The sequence below is a fragment of the Hibiscus syriacus genome, unplaced genomic scaffold (assembly GCF_006381635.1).
Source record: "Hibiscus syriacus cultivar Baekdansim isolate YM2019G1 unplaced genomic scaffold, ASM638163v2 tig00111013_pilon, whole genome shotgun sequence".
Taxonomy (NCBI): domain Eukaryota; kingdom Viridiplantae; phylum Streptophyta; class Magnoliopsida; order Malvales; family Malvaceae; genus Hibiscus; species Hibiscus syriacus.
Window position 1 is genome coordinate 1,928,995 of NW_024062953.1, and position 16,750 is coordinate 1,945,744.

Here is a 16,750-nt window from a genome sequence, read left to right on the forward strand (position 1 = left end):
TGTTGAGCCTGCTCCCAACGAATTCGTCATTGGAGCCCTTAATTGATAGGAACTATGTGAAGTTCATTAATCTGTTTCTTGAATTCGTCGATAATGGTCTCCAATTTCAGCTATCATTTTGCCATTGTTGTGTTCAAAGGGACTTCTGAGATACATAACCTTCATCTTGCCCCTGCAACCTCTGCCAGTCAGTTCTTCAAAGATAAGCTTTCATTGTGCTTGATGTAGACCCGGTTCATTTTGGGTCTTTTATAATGCAGCAGAGTGATATACTCTTCAATTGTGGGCACCACGTCTTCTGGATTGAATGTGACACATAGTCGCCTTGTAGACTATCCTCTGTATTTTCATCTCTTGTATTACAACACCTTTGTCCATGGATTCAGATTATTCGAGTTTTAACAAACACGTTTTAGTGGATCAATGACCTCTTTTTAATGATGCAAGTGATGAAAATAAAATAAAATAAAGATGAAAAGAGTTAGTGAGGTGAAAAATAATCAAAAACGATCATAAAAATGAAAGTCCTACCCCACATGATATCTACCCCACATGCTTATTATTCCTACCCGGACATGATCTCTATCCCGTATGCTAATTTCAAACAAATCATAACCGCATATTTGTCTAGTTCGCATGCTTTGAACAGAAAGTAAAGCATGAAATAAAACAGCCTAGGGTTTGAAGTGAGGTTTTGGGGTGGGCTCTAATTCTCCATAGTCTCCCGGTTTAAGTTCTAAAAAAACGGTACCCGAGTTCTCCTTGCTGGTGCCCCTTTGGGCTTACCAGACCCTTAGTCCTAAACCCATCACAGGCTTGTGTGGACTAAGTTAAACTCGAGAGGACACATTCCCTTATGTCTATGCGGAGAATAAATTCACACGAAGACATAAGGTATATGAATCCCGAAGGCTACTTGCTAGGCATATGCGGTGAATAAATTCACACGAATGCGTCGCTTTCACCCCCACTTAAAACGGGTTCAGAGCTCGGGTTTAGAGCCATAGATGAAAAAAGACTTTAAGGGCTGAAATCATTGAGAAAACGGTTAGTACAACTAATTACTCGAAAATATAATCAAAAGTAAGTAATAAGGATCGAAATGTTACCTTAAAATTTAAACTTACCATTTTCATTAAAAAGACAATTGGAAATTACCTTAGCCTGACTCACTTACCTGTGTCCCCAGCGGAGTCGCCAAGCTGTCGCAACCGTCTTTCGGTTGGGCCCCGGAATTGGGCTTCGACTTGAAAAATGTGGATTGGAGTCGCCACCGATCATTTATTTAAAAATAAATGGGTTGACCGGATACCCTATTTCTTACCTGATCTGCGTCTTACCAGAAATATGTCGGGCTCGGGAGTCGGTTACGGTCAAGGAAGGATTAGCACCCTTGAACCGCCCTTTCGGTACTACGTAATTTCCAGTTGTCTTAATTAAGAAAAATAATAAGTTAAATTAAAAGGTAAAGTTTCGATCCTAATTACTTACCCTTGATTGATTTGAAAAAAAAAATCGAGAAATGTGTTAGATAAACAAGGTAAAGAAAACAAATAAGATACAATGGAAAAATAAAATAAATAAGTAAGATAAGAAAAAAATAGTAAAGTAATAATTATATATAATAATATTTGAAAAAAGGAAAAAAATATAAATATATATATATATATCAAAGTATTAATAAAATAAATAAGCTATATATATACACCAAATACTTAAAAATAGAAAAGCTATCCTCCCGATTCACCGAAAGTGGGGGGCTTTAGTAAGAAATAAGACCAAAAAAATGGGCCCTCTAGGTTAGTAGTATATAATATAATGTTTAATAATAATAATGATAAAGACACAAGGTTTTTTTTAAAAAAATAATAATATAATAATAATGAATAAAAAAACGAAAATAATAAAAAATAATATAAATATATAAAGTTATAAGATATATTACATAAATAAAGAAATAATCAAATAAAAATAATTAAGAATATATATATTTAATAATATGTATATAAATAAACTATTAAAAGTATAAAAAATACATACGACTAGATAAAGATAATTATAATATATATAGTAATATTAGATTTATAAGTAAAATATTAAAGAAATATATATATAATAATAATAATAAAATATAGTAAAAAAATCAAATGAAAAAAATTTAATATATATATATATACATATAATAATAATAACATGAATAATAAAAAAATGAATAAAATATCCATATAATAAATAAAGGGACTAATATAGATTTTTAAAAAACTCTTCCCCTCCTTTAACCGAAAATCAAATCGATTTTTAAAAATAAGCCTCGGGGTAGATCTAGGTTCGAAACATCGAAACCCCACCCATTTTGGTCATCGGCGCAACCCACGTTTTGGGTTATTCGAACCAAATTTCAAGAAAAATAACGTGCACATGCAAAAGAAAGAAAAAAGAAAATGCTACCTTTTATTTCCTTTTCGAATCGTTTACAACAACTTTGCCTTTGTATTTTCCGTGCTTTCCTCTGTGTTTTGTGTGTAAAATCGTGTGTTACAATAGTGAGTTACAATGGCTATTTATAGTGCTTGTGGATCCTATCTTTAGGAGTTTAAATAATAGTAGAACTCTATCCTATTTTTTGAATCCTAGTAAAATTCTATCCTATCTTTAGGAGTTTGAATTCTAGTAGGACGAAAAGGTGTGTTGACACATGCGTCTTCCTCAAAGACGTCATTTCTTTCGATTAGCTTCCCAAAGTTGTTTAGTGGTCCAGTCGACTTCCCTACATTGTTTATTTATTCCACCCTAGTTGAAAAAATAATTCCCTTAGCACCTAATATGAGTCAAAAAAAAATTCAAACCATTATCTCAATAATTTTGCCCTTTATCATTTGATTAATAAATTATTTAAATCCGACTCAAATGGTATATTCTTCACCCGATACTCGATTCATGTTTAGAAAAGTTTCACCCAATCTAAAATATAAGATAAAAATCTAACCTAAATATAAAAAGTCTCGTTCTTATCCAATAAAATAAGGATTTAATTTTAAAAAATATGCAAAGAATAGTATTATAAAAATTACCTTAAATATGTAGAATAAAATTATACTATTATATTAGGTGAGGTATGATACTTTTTATCCAAAACCTAAACTCCATCTAACCTAAATTTTAATTTTTTTAAAAAAACCTTTAAAATCGGATCGAAACTCGTCGGTCGGGGTCAAATGCAAAGGTATAACTTGCAAGTGCAGCAAAGAAAACTATTCTTGATCTATTGCAGTTTGGGAACTTCAACAGGGAGACCAAATAGATACAATATAATCCCCAACACATAAAGAAACTAATCAAAAGAAACATGCTTTTCCGAATTGTCATTTGAAGCGGAGGCCACATATGACAATTATGAGATATACACTACAATCCATGAACACTGCATCAATCGCCTTCTTTGCTACCAATCCTACCTCCCAACGTCTTGCTTAATTGCTCGGCCCAATTATCATCCTCCGTGGAAGAGGGTTTGTTCTCTTCTGCAATGGCTCTCCGGGAACTTACATGGTCACCGTAAAGAAGTCGCCCCATCACCAGCGTTACATTGGTCAACAAGATGAAGTAAAGTGGCCTGATGCTAATGATGTTCCCCACGAATCTGTTCCCTAGAAGAGGAAACCCCGCCCGTACCAATACAACTAAAATAGCCACAATTACTGAACATAAAATGCGGGCCTTCTCAGATGCATCAATCGCGGAACTTACTTGCTTAGTAGTGAAAAAGTAATGTTTTTGAGTCCGTGTTTCCGAATGTTGTACCGTCCCTGATGAGGTAATCGATGAACTTCGATCATCCGATGGAAATGGCGGTGAATTTACTTGACCACTTGTATCCTGTCTGTTGGATGTTGATCCTTCACCAATTCCACCATTATAAGCATTGCGCTGACTCTGATCTGCATTGGAACCATGATTTTCGTTTAGCAACTCGGAAGTAGAGGCTTCATCACGGACATCAAGAGAAACGGCATGGCAATAAAAACACGAAAGCCATTAACCAAAAGAACAAGGAGTCCATCAACAAAACCATCGGTATATCGAGAACTTTCGTTCATTACTTCAGTTACTTAGTGATATCAAATAAGGACATTTGATGGCGCTTAGCGTATATACAATTATAAATATGTAAAATCCGTTGAGTAATCAACGAGGTAAAAGGAAGTGTTATTTTTTCTTTAGAGAGTTTAAGTTCGAATAGCTGTATATGTAGATTGTGTATATGATTAGTGACTAAGAGAGATTTTGAACATTTATTACCTTTAGAGTTATTTCAAAAAGTCCAATGCTTTCAAGAACCGAAAAAGCTAAAGCTGAAAAGAGATCTTGACTAGCTTTCCCAAATGCAAAATTCAGCTAACATCCTAATTTCATTTTCTTTTTCCAATTGCTAATGCTAGGATTCAGCTAAACCTTGATCTTCAATTGACACGATGAACTGAAACTGACCCTTGGGGGGGGGGGGGGAAAAACACAAAAATGAAAATGGAGGGAGAGAGAAAAAGGGTACCGGCGGTTTTGGTTGGGAAGTCGGGTGGTGGATCTGGAGCGTGGGAGACCGACGGTGGCGGAGGAGGGTTGGTATCGATTTGGTCGTCAGAAAGAGGAGGAGGGAGGTTTTGAAGGTGACCGGTGATAAAACCCAAGCGATCGGATCCTCGTTCGAGTATTTTCCGGCGCCGACTCTCTCTGGTGCTTGTTGTTAGAAGTACACAACAAATTCGAATATCCGATTTTGCATAAAAAATATTTGAAACTAAATTTTGAGAAAAACCAATTTTTTTAAAATTGGATAATATAACTGGTTTGAGAAAAATTGAAAGACCGGTTTTTTAATAGATTAAAAACCGGTTTAAAAAAACGGTTAAAAAACTAATTTTTTATCTAAAAAAATCGGTATGGGTTTAAAAAAAACTAGCCATTAATATAGCCGTTGGGGGGTTTTGTGATCGTTTTTTTCTAAAAAAATTACCATTTTACCACCCTAAACATGTATAAATAGGTTGGGATGTATTTGGTTGATTACAACTTTCTCAAATCTTATTACACAACACCTAAACATCTTTCAAATCTTATTTTGTAATTTTTTGTTCCTCATGGCTACAAGTAACACGGCTGAATCTTCCGTTAGGGAAAACCTTGAAGTCGTGAGAGTGATCGAACACACTCGAAACAAAGATATTTGATATCACTACGATTTATGTGAGATGTCAAATGGCTCGAGGAGGGCGCGTTGTAAACTTTGTCTAAAGTTGTTTGCACCGGAAGAAAACAGAACGTTAAAGAACCATTTAACAAAATCATGCAAGGCACTTCACTCAAGATCGGATCCAAGTCAATCGAATCTTACATCGTAAGGTGGTGTTTTTGTTTACGACAACGAAAAATTATGAGAAGCGTTTACAATATTTGTGATTACAAAAACATTGCCGTTCGACCACTTTGATGATGAAGATTTTACGGCAACAATTCAACAACTAATGCAACTACGTTATACTAAAGTAAGTCGTACTACCCTTAGAAGAGATGCTATAAAAATGTGGCGTACAACGAGGGAAAAGGATTCCAAAAACACCGTTATGGTGTATCGCTTACATGTGACGTTTGGAGTTCCCTTCATAATACCGAAAATTCTTTTTTAGTCGTTACGGCACATTGGTTAGATCAAGATAATTGACAAATGATAAAAAGAACAATCGCGTTTGAATTAATCGGTGAGCCGCATACCGGTGTTAATTTATTTACACTTTTAAAAAGGATAATTTGTCTTTATAAATTAGAAAATAAAGTTTTTTCTATATCCTTTGATAATGCATCGAATAATACAAACGCGATTTCAATATTGAAAATATTACTTTCACCGATTTTAGACGGTGCATTTTTTCATACTCGTTGCGTTGCACACATAATTAATTTATCTGTGCAAGTCGGTTTGGAGGTTATTGGGCCAATTAAATTAGAATTTAAAGCAATAGTAAAATCGGTTCTTTGTAACAACAACAAAAGACTAAATGATTATAAACGATTTTGTAAGTCAGTTAATAAAAAATCTTTGGGTCCTAATTTAGATTGTCCAACTCGTTGGAACTCAACTTGGATGATGATGTATACCGCCTTAAGGCAAAGGGAAACATTGCAAACATTTCACGATAAACTTTTGGAGAGGGGTCATGTCCCAAACATTTATCCGGATTCGAGTTGGGAAACTACAACTAAAATAACCGATTTGCTTGGGGTTTTAAAAATGTAACTATTTTTTTATCCGGTGTTTATTATCCTACTAGCCCGTTGGTTCTTAATCAAATATTTTTATTGGCTACCCGACTAAATGACTTTGAATTTGAAATCGAAGTTTTTTAAGAAATTTGCTTTGCAATGAAGGAAAAACTTTCAAAATATTTTAAGGAGATCTCCCCTATTTTTACTTGTGTCGCCGCTTTAAACTCAACGTTAAATGTTGGCAGGGTTGAAACACTAATTGAACAAATTGCGTTTGCTTTTAATCTAACCGATGATGAACCCAACTTTGTCCAAAACTAAATAAATTATTTTAACAAATATTTTCGAGACATGTTTGTAATTTATTTAACTAAATACGGATCAAGTAGTGTAATACATGATCAAATGAGAACGAATGTGAAATCATCTAGTAGAGGTCCAAGTAACATAAATTTGTCACTTTTTAACACTCTTGTAAATTCCCAATCCAAACGATCACGTATTGTCACCCCAAGTAGCGAGTTGGGAAATTAAATGTCATGTGATTTTTTATCAAAAATGATATTTGAAGAGTTTGAAAGTTTGGATATTTTGGCTTGGTGGAAAGAAAAGAAAGCACAATTTCCGATTCTAGCCGTCATGGCCCGTGATTTACTAATTGTCCAAGCTTCTACGGTAGCTTCGGAATCCGCTTTTTCTGTTAGTGGCAGGGTTATATCGCAATTGAGATCAAGACTAAGTCTTGAGTCGGTGGAAGTATGCATTTGTTTGAAGGATTATTTGGATGGAGCGACTCGGAAACAACATATCACCACCCTAAAAGATGCAATTGATATCGATTTGGAAGCAAACTTACACATTGAAGAAGTCGAATTTGGAATATCCCCTCCAAACGAAGAAGGCGAAGATGATGAAGAAGAGATGGCAATGTAGTTTATTTTTAAACTTTTTTTCAATTATTGTAAACTTTGTTTCAATTATCGAACTTGAAAGTTTTTAAGTATTCGAATTTATCGAACTTGAAAATTTTTAAGTATTTGAATTTATCGAACTTGGAAGTATTTAAGTATTTCAATTATCGTAAACTTTGTTGCAATTAATGACGATGTAATTTTAATAATATTAAAATCGGTTTTTTTATATTTGGTTTTAAAAAAAAAAACCAATTTTTTTCAAACCAAAATCGGTTACACCATCCGGCCCTCTAAACCGATTAAGATCCGAATCAATTTTTTTATAAACCGATTTTTTCGCTACCTGATGTTTATTGGGTGAATTATAAGTTTTACATTTTAAAAAGAAATCAAAAAGTCTAATATTGTCAGAAGTGGGATTTGAACCCACGCCCTCGTTAGAGGACCAGAACTTGAGTCTGGCGCCTTAGACCACTCGGCCACCCTGACAACCAGCTTTCACTGTTATACAACTTTATTATCAATTTATATATTTTTAACAGCAGTGATATGTAACTCATCATCGTTTTGTTTCGACGTGCAAATGTAACTTAAAAGTGGATTAAGAATTAAGATCCAGATCAATAATTTTTTCTATTATTTTTTAATAAATCTATCATCATGAAAACCATATAATAATAGTGATTAAATTTATATTGGTTAATGAAAAAGAAAAAAAATAATTAAAATATGATCGAATTTTCACACCTAAAAATTAACTTTAATGTATGCATTATGAGCAGTGACGAAATTAAAATCAAATGTTGAGAGAGAAAACTTATCCAAGTCCAAAACAATAGAAATTTGTTAGATATTTAATTTAAAAAATTAAAGAGAACAAAAATATAATTTTACTTAAATTTAAACTCATATGAACTTATCTATTAAGACTAAAATTCCTCCTTCCTAATGTAGGAATGATTAAAAAAATGTTATTAAACCAAAAATTTTGAAATGCCAAAAGAATCCCTCACTCTTCATTTACCTTTGACCTAATTATGAGATTTTTTTATAGAATTTTTTAAAATATTACATCTATTATTTTAATTTATATATGTTGTCAATGATTAAAAAATATTATAAATAAGTATTATATTTCTAGACAATTTGAAAATCTTTAAATTAGGTAAAATTATGGATTTAATCGTTATATTTTAATTTATTATTTTTAATTTTTAAAATTTTAAATTTTAACCATTATCTAAACAATGATCGTTAAATCTATTAAGTCACATTCTATTATTAGTCTTTGTACTAAGCGTAATTTATATATTTAATTTCTATACTCTAATTTAATTATTCTAAGTTCATTCAGTCTAGTCATATTATTCCCGTAATATTTAAATTATGATTTAACTTTTACATTTTTAAAAATATATAAAAATTAAAATTAGCCTAGTTAGAATATATATACTAAATACATAATTTACTGCTGAAAATCACTAGGTAGCTTACTTTGGGATCCTCCCTTTTGGACTAGTGTAGGTGTGATTTTTGTACTGTGCAATAGCCAGCTTGCTTGCCATTGTTAAGAATATACTAAACCTCAATGTCAGTGCCCGTCGTCATTAGTTTTCTTCCTCGAAAAACCTCTTCAATAAACAAACAAAACTACTAGTTCTGATCCGATCAGGGATGCAATGGCAAAAAATGTGTCATCACATTCCCCGGTACCGTTACATTTCCTAAGACGACCAACCGGCGATATAAAGAACAATTTGGCTTCCATTTCGAGTAGCTTGTTACCGGCGTTCGGAACTGTTATCGGTGATGCTTACTTGCCCCTCAAGAAAAGTGTTATTGCTCCTTATGATCGTAGATACCGGTGAGTAAATTAGCTACGACAAATATCATAAAAATGTTGTTTCTAACTCCCTCCCTCGCAGGTGGTGGCAAACGTTTTTGGTGGTGCTGGTGATATACTCCGCATGGGCATCTACTTTGGAGTTAGCTTTCGAGGAAACCGAGGATGGACTGCTCTTGTTCGTTGATTTGGTGGTCGACGCTTTCTTCGCCATCGATATCGCCTTAACCTTTTTCGTCGCTTACTTGGATACTTCAACTTTTCTTCTCGTTGATGATCACAAGAGAATTGCGTTGCGGTATTTTTGTTTTACCCATTTTTCTCCGTGCATCCACTGATGATTCTAAAGATTTAAATTATAATTTCTCCGCTCTAATATTTAAAAGAAATGTGAACTTACAGATATGTGACAAGATTCTGGTTCTTTATGGACGTAGCATCTACACTACCTTTCGAGTTAATAAGCAAAATCTTCACCGGTGAATGGCACACCCACAAAGCCTTTCTCCTCCTCAACTTGCTTCGTCTCTGGCGTCTCCGCCGTGTTAAAGAACTTTTCAAAAGGTAAATCGTGCTTAATTTGACACCTTGCATTAGTTTTTTTTAGCAACTCTCATATGTTGTAATAATACTACAATAAAACAGAAATATTAGTAATGACTAGTACAAAATAATAAAGTAAGCACTGAAATAAAATATTATCACGAGGAATCGAAAAATAGATATCATTTTCTAAGATTAATACAATATTTACAGTTTCGTACATCCAAAAATAAAGATGAAACTCAAAATGAATTACTCTTTTCAGTAGGCAAGAAAAGCAAAGGGAGCTACCGAACCATGAGGAATCGAACAAATTAAAGAGATTATAGAACAGGAGAAATGAAGAGAAGGTGGTGTGAATGCTTTGATGTGTGTTTAGCAAATGAAAGGAGCATAAGGGTATAATGGTCCATAACAAATGGACAGTTGCCCAAAAGGAAAAACATATGTTAACACAAACATAAAGAACGATTCAATCAAATCGAACGAATAATAAGCATAAACTCTTCTGTTACAGAAAGAAAATAAACTCACAAAACACTATATAAACATTTATAAAAGCAAATATTTTAACAATGTGAGATTTATTTGCATTATCCTTCAAAATTCTAAGAATGCATCTCTCTATATATATTAAAAGTCTGTATTAAATATATAATATTTTAAACACAATTATGGCATGTAATTCTTAAATATGAATTGTCCGGTCAGGTTATTTTATTATTAAATATTAACATTTTTTTATAGGTTAGAAAAGGACATACGCTTTAGCTACTTCTGGACAAGGCTTCTGAAACTATTATGTGTGAGTATTATTTTCTACTTAATCCAATCTCCCATTTCTAACCAAACACTTGGAATTAAACTTCATTCATTATACTCAAAATGGCAGGTAACCCTATTTTCAGTGCACTCAGCCGGTTGCTTCTATTACTGGCTAGCTACACACCACGAACCACCAGAACGCACATGGATTGGGAAAAAGATAGGAGATTTTAAGCAAAAAAGTGTCTGGCATGGTTACACCTGTTCAATTTACTGGTCCACCGTCACTCTTACTACAGTCGGCTATGGAGACTTTTATTCCGTGAATAAAACAGAACAGGTGTTTAACATTATTTATATGCTATTCAACATTGGCCTCACTGCCTACATAATTGGTAACATGACGAATCTTGTCGTCCATGCTGCGGTTAAAACCTTTGCCATGGTGATTCTCTCTTCATCTCTATTTTCATTTATGAACTAACATCTTCTAGCAACATATAGAGCACTCGATGATCTCGGAAACGGATCGATTACTCTTGCTTTGCTGGTTCTACGAACAAAGTAAACAGACTACCATATTTGATATGATTCTGTCTAATAGACTATAACCAGATTGTGTCTCGACAGAGGGATAGCATCAATGAGGTATTGCTATATGCAAGCAAGAATAGACTACCGGAAGGAATGAGAGAACAAATGGTGGCACACATGAAACTTAAGTTCAAGACGGCCGAGTTAAAGCAAGAAGAAGTTCTAAAAGACCTGCCCAAGGCAATAAGATCCAGCATTGCCCAACACCTCTTCCGGAAAACTGTTGAAAATACCTACCTATTTCGAGGAGTCTCCGAAGACCTTGTTTCTCAGTTGGTACCAATATTTCTATTTATTATGAGTAAACTCCCCATTTAAGTTGCTGTGCAGACCACTAGCGAGGCAACCTTACTTAAGAAATACTATGTTTCTATGTTAAAACAGAAGCAGAGCATTAACTGCTGTAAATAGCTATAATACGTCAGTACTTCATGGTATTTTTTTCTTAACAGGTATCAGAGATGAAAGCAGAATACTTTCCTCCGAGGGTTGAAATTATTTTACAAAATGAGATACCTACAGAGTTCTACATTCTAGTATCAGGAGCAGTGGTACAGCATCGTTCAATCATATGCGTTTTTGCATTTTTCTTAACATCATAAGAAAAGTCTGAACTCCCTAAAACTACAGGATGTGGTGACATACAAGAATGGAACGGAGCAGGTATTATCTTTTTTTCTACGAAAATATATTTCATAATGATTGGAGAACTTAATAGTAAAAACATAGATATAATGTTGATCAAAGATGAAGCATACAAAGATGACTTATTTTATTAGCAAACTGAAACTAGAAATGATCATGATATGAAAAGATAAGGCATCTTAAGATATGACCATGATCATTGATCAGGAGACCCGAGTGCATATCATACCAGTAATTTAAACTAAAGCATCTTTCTTTTTATTCGTCTTAAACTAAGTTCCAGCTTTCCTTTTTCAAGTTTTTGTCAAATCTAGAATCTGCAGATATGGCAGGAGAAATTGGAGTGATTTTCAATATTCCCCAACCTTTCACAGTGAGAACTAGGAGACTCTCCCAGGTTATCCGAATAAGTCATCATAATTTCAAACAAATGCTGCAATCAGGAAGTGAAGATGGAATGATTATTATCGCAAACTTCATACAGGTATGTGAACTATATCATGTACACAAATAGGCAGCCTACAGTCAGTTCTATCAAAAGATGTGATTTATAAGTAAAAGCATTTTTAAATGGGTAAATTCATCCACATAGGACGTAAAGCTGTTAAAAAATATTTTAGATCAGAGCATGTAACAGTGATTTAAATATGAATAAGCAGTTCCATCAATGGTTTAGAGAAAAATGAACAATGAAACCTCACAATCAATTCATGGACAATACAAAATCTTCATCCATAAAAGTTTAACCAAAAATTTAAGGGCACTTTTTACTCCGACTCTTTTTTTCTCAGTACTTGATAGGCTTAGGGAAAGATATGCTACAGGAACTACCTTTCCAAAGAGAATTGCTGGCGTACCAGAATATACAGGTATGTTTCCATCCTAAAGTTGAAACACTTAGATAAATGTGAGCCAGAATTGTGTTTGTAAGTAACAGAAAGAATAAAGATAACATTTTATAAGAATCTATACCATTATATAAGAATAAAGATAACATTTTATAAAGATAACAGAAAGAATAAAGATAACATTTTATAAGAATCTATACCATAGTTGCGTGATAAGCATATTAAATTCTTTTCTGTTCCTTTGCAGCCTAAGTCACAAAATGAGGAGAAACAAAACAGAGGAACATTGGATTCCACGGATGCAAATCGAAAAGGTAAATAGCTTCTTCACTAATGATATCTAATGGACTAATAACTTTTAAGCATATATCACCAGATCTTAAGAATGCTCCCATAAGCCCATACAAAGCGTGGATGCACAACCAGAGAACTTATTATCATATAATTGCTAAAACTTATAGCAGCAGCAACTGGTTATTATCATATAATAAACTAATTTAATCAAAACATTCACTTGTTTTCCCTATATCATGTCAATTCTTGACTAGCATCTAATTTTGTTTTGACATGTAACATATTTGAGCATAGGGGTGAATCCTTTGTTTTTAAGGAGGGAAAGGGAAAATCTATCATCTACCTTGGATGGTAGAAACTCTATTTCCACAAATTACCGTTCTAGTGCATGGATTACACAATATTGGTGCTATGCCTATACAAAATTATTTTTCAAATAAATCCAGATATATGTTCTCATAATAAAGTGCATAATATTCTCTAGATATTTGCATATATGATTGATTCAACCATTTTGTAGGAACACCAGACAATTCCACCCCTTCACTAAGTACAGGTACCATTAGGGTGATAATCTATGGGTATCATCCATCCGAAGAAACAATGTGTAGTGATAGATTGGGGAAGCTTATAAATTTGCCCGACTCAATTGAAGACCTCTTCAGTCTAGCAGGTATCACAGAACTATAATCTTCTCAAAAAGCAAATATTTGTTTTCAACTTCCCCATAGCATGCTAAAAGACAGAAGGAATGGGTAAAACTGCAACCAAACCAATAAACAAACAGAAAGATCAAAGCTCATTCCTAAGTGAAGATTCCGAGTGCAAGACTACATGTTGAAAATTTTGATATTGAAACGTCAAACATGAAGCTTAGCATATTAAATCAATAGAAGAGCCATTTTCATTTTGCATCACAAAAATATAGAAAGAACTTAACATATAGGTTAACTCATCTAGTGAAATTAATTTCACTAATAAATGAGTGGAAAGTTATTGTACTTAACTACGAGGGAAACAGTATGCCCTCTTGGCTATTCTAATATACACTTACGATTGAAAAATAAAAAGGAAGAATAAGTGAGCATCGATGGAGGATGATGAATTTGGCTATATCTCGTTAATGCAGAAAAGAAACTTGGAAAGAGAGGCAGCACTATTCTTATGGCAGATGGCTCAGAAGTTGAAGAACTTAATGCTTTGAGAGAGAATGATCACTTATTCATTGTTTAAGTGATAAAATGAAATAATATTTATCGGTTATCACTTATCCATATGTTGATCTGTTTAAATGAAGATTATTCTAAATGGGTAAGAAGTTATGGCGCTTGACATTTCTAAATAAAGAAATATTAGCATTATAGTTGCATGTGCATGTGAATGGATATGTGTATCACTGTTTGTGACAGAGGCAATCAAAATTTATTCATTGTGCTTTAGGGTGCATTTATTTATGCCCAAGATTAAGCCATCTTCGGTTATTAGATTCTCCGTAAGAGTAATAGGAATGTGGTGATGGAAATTATAGAGCTTACACCATTCATTCTCTAGTATTCAGCATTTCCAAAACAGTGTATGCGGCTTTCTGGAACTGATCCTTCTCTTCCTCCAAGCTTTTCTTCCTTTCAAGAGCAGAGCCTTTGCACTTCTCTACCTCTTCCATTATTCCTGAAGAGTTTTGATCAATTTCACTGCAGAAATTTATTTAAAAGGTAAACGGAACGTAGTGTTAGTAGAAATACGGTGTCTGCAACAAGCTAATGATTTATTAAACCCGTCTCCCCCTTTGGAAAGAATGTCTAAGGAAAGAGTGAGGCAATACAGAAATGTCGGATCCCAAAAATAAAGAATGAGAAGTCCTGGAGACAAATTCATTTTCCCTGGCTATAAACTAACAGTGAGTTGTGAATTCTCGAAAACTCAGTTTCTCAGACAAACAGAAATCTAGCATAGAGATAGAACAAAGGACCCAAAATGATAACAAAAAGTGTAAAGAAAACAAGGGGGGAAAATGAAGAAAGCATATACGCATTAGAATACATTAAATATTTCTCTGCGTAATTCTCACAAGAAGGCTTAAGTTCAGATATAGAAATAAAATTAATTAACAACTATTCCAAGAAAAAAGTTCCACATCGACATTATTCACCGATGAAGTAACAAATAACGAGTCACTTACTTTATCATCTTAAGCATATTCTCCATTGCCATCTGAACTTGTTGCGACAAATCTGTATTAATTAAATCGAAGTTACCAACTATCATTGTGCGAGATAAACAAATATAAGGAAAATAACACGATCGGAGAAAATAAAATTGTAAAAGCTTTACAAGGACGTGTTCATAATAGTGAAATCTGTCTGTTCAGCTTATCATCCTTGAAAAATGTCCAGAATCCACAAAAATTACAAAGAAAACAAGCGATCTCAAGAAATTAACAACGGCCAACGTATTTTCAAAATAATTCAAGCCAAGACCTTCACGTTTCACACCGTTTCTTATACAACTTCAATTACGAAGGTAATGATGAGGGAAAGCATTTGTTCAACGTGAAATTCTATAACATGCCATCATTGAAAGGAGAAATCAAGTAAGAAAAGAGAATATTGAATGCATTTTGAAATTTTAAGCGAAAGGAAAGTTATTATTGAACAGAAGGGAGGGAGAAAAAATGAGGCAGAGAATTAACCGTAAACGAGAGAAGAGAGCAGAGATTCAGCTTCTTCTGGCGCAGGCGGATGAAGGGACTGAGCATCAACCTGCTGAGATGAACTCGCCATTCCTTCTTCCTTTCGAGCTTTGAAGAGTTTTTTTGGTTTGATTCAGTATGGATACTCTGATTGATTGAAAGACCCGATTTAAAACAGTGAAAATCTTTAGCGGTAATGTATTCGCTTCGCACCTTTTCTCCACCGTCTCTGGAGAAATTATTTTATGAACTCTCCCTAAAAAAAGTTATAAATTTAATTATATTATATGTTTTATTATTATTATTATTATTATTATTATTATTATGTGATGAATATAATATAATTTTTAATCATTTGATATTAAATATTTATACATATGATAGTCATGATACGTTTAAATTCGAAACCTCAAAAAATATTAACAATTATTTACCACTTTTATATTATATTTTTTTTGGATAATTCCATTGTATTACTCAAGAAAGCAGAAAATCCTGCTACAAATAACAGTATGCTACATAAACATCAAAATAACAATAATGAAAACAGAAGGGAGAACAAAGCAGAAGTACATTAGCTCAAAATACCCCAACTTGCACAGAGGACAGCATTCCTCGAATCAGTCTTGCAAATGGACCAATTGTTTAGACGGATCTGAACGGTATCCCGGATGTCATTGAGCACGTCACCTACCAACCTAGCTCGACCCCTGAATAATTTACTATTTCTCTCGCACCATAAGCCATAAACGTGACCAGCAATGACAAGCTTCAGAACTTGCACAATGAGAGATCTGCCTCTGAGGAGTTTAATAGCCCAGTCTAACTCCCTATCCCATGTACTAACATTGCGCATAATACCACACAAAGAGAGAACATTCCCCCACAATTCTTTAGCAAAATTGCACCAAAAAATATGTAGCCCAGAGTCTCAGATTCAAAATCACAAAATAAGCACTTATCAATATCAATATTCAGGCCCATTCGCAGGAGTCTCACCCGAGTAGGTAGCATGTCAAGGATGACAATCCACAAAATGGTACTTTACTTCGGGATACACCCAGGAAACCAAACCAATTTATGCCAAGGTACCTTTTGTAACACCCCAATTATTGTAATTATTAAGGTCTCATGTATATTGGTTGGTAGTGATAATTAGTTAGGTGTGTTAGGTTCAATGTCCTTTTCGGACACCTAGGGCCACTTAATAAGAGAATGACATCCTTGCTGCACTTGATGAAATGAAGTCTATGAGGTCCAGACATGCAACTATGAACATAGATGCGATGTTGGAGGCCTTTCAGCTCATTTAAAAAAAAGAGAAGAATATAGAAGAAGACTCTAAGGTTTCTCATCT

General features: G+C 33.7%; 3 protein-coding genes and 1 non-coding gene across 4 annotated transcripts; 1 reads left to right on the forward strand and 3 right to left on the reverse strand.

Annotated features, from left to right (window-relative positions):
* Window positions 1–3,426: 3,426 nt before the first annotated feature.
* On the reverse strand, window positions 3,427–8,737 carry LOC120149992. The gene is made up of 3 exons (XM_039162694.1): window positions 8,667–8,737; window positions 4,550–4,734; window positions 3,427–3,983 (listed from the first exon to the last, which is right to left on the reverse strand). Exons 1-3 carry the CDS (start codon window positions 8,735–8,737, stop codon window positions 3,427–3,429), a joined length of 813 nt encoding a protein of 270 aa, XP_039018625.1.
* On the reverse strand, window positions 7,578–7,661 carry TRNAL-CAA. Its single transcript has one exon. It is a non-coding gene; the product is annotated as a tRNA-Leu (tRNA).
* Window positions 8,738–8,851: 114 nt separating the features above from the next.
* LOC120149993 (potassium channel KAT3-like) lies at window positions 8,852–14,023 on the forward strand. The gene is made up of 13 exons (XM_039162695.1): window positions 8,852–9,036; window positions 9,098–9,313; window positions 9,418–9,579; window positions 10,306–10,363; window positions 10,451–10,768; window positions 10,954–11,193; window positions 11,370–11,468; window positions 11,548–11,580; window positions 11,861–12,046; window positions 12,354–12,431; window positions 12,658–12,724; window positions 13,225–13,377; window positions 13,834–14,023. The coding sequence occupies exons 1-13, from the start codon at window positions 8,852–8,854 to the stop codon at window positions 13,935–13,937; spliced, it is 1,899 nt and encodes a 632-aa protein (XP_039018626.1). The 3' UTR covers window positions 13,938–14,023.
* An 84-nt stretch (window positions 14,024–14,107) lies between these two features.
* LOC120150046 lies at window positions 14,108–15,610 on the reverse strand. Its single transcript, XM_039162746.1, has 3 exons — window positions 15,394–15,610; window positions 14,884–14,935; window positions 14,108–14,395 (listed from the first exon to the last, which is right to left on the reverse strand). The coding sequence occupies exons 1-3, from the start codon at window positions 15,482–15,484 to the stop codon at window positions 14,245–14,247; spliced, it is 294 nt and encodes a 97-aa protein (XP_039018677.1). The 5' UTR covers window positions 15,485–15,610; the 3' UTR covers window positions 14,108–14,244.
* Window positions 15,611–16,750: the final 1,140 nt, after the last annotated feature.

Bases quoted from the DNA above. Each gene is read 5' to 3' on its own strand.
- LOC120149992 (XM_039162694.1), bottom strand. From the start codon at position 8,737: ATGGCAAGCAAGCTGGCTATTGCACAGTACAAAAATCACACCTACACT. The intron at 4,735-8,666 runs GTAAGCTACCTA...TCTAACAACAAG, and splicing joins CCAAAAGGGAGGATCCCAAA to CACCAGAGAGAGTCGGCGCC. The intron at 3,984-4,549 runs GTACCCTTTTTC...TCCGTGATGAAG, and splicing joins CTTCCCAACCAAAACCGCCG to CCTCTACTTCCGAGTTGCTA.
- LOC120150046 (XM_039162746.1), bottom strand. From the start codon at position 15,484: ATGGCGAGTTCATCTCAGCAGGTTGATGCTCAGTCCCTTCATCCGCCT. The intron at 14,936-15,393 runs GTTAATTCTCTG...TAATTAATACAG, and splicing joins GCTCTCTTCTCTCGTTTACG to ATTTGTCGCAACAAGTTCAG. The intron at 14,396-14,883 runs GTAAGTGACTCG...AAATTTCTGCAG, and splicing joins AATATGCTTAAGATGATAAA to TGAAATTGATCAAAACTCTT.
- LOC120149993 (XM_039162695.1), top strand. From the start codon at position 8,852: ATGGCAAAAAATGTGTCATCACATTCCCCGGTACCGTTACATTTCCTA. The intron at 9,314-9,417 runs GTATTTTTGTTT...GTGAACTTACAG, and splicing joins CACAAGAGAATTGCGTTGCG to ATATGTGACAAGATTCTGGT. The intron at 12,432-12,657 runs GTATGTTTCCAT...GTTCCTTTGCAG, and splicing joins TGGCGTACCAGAATATACAG to CCTAAGTCACAAAATGAGGA.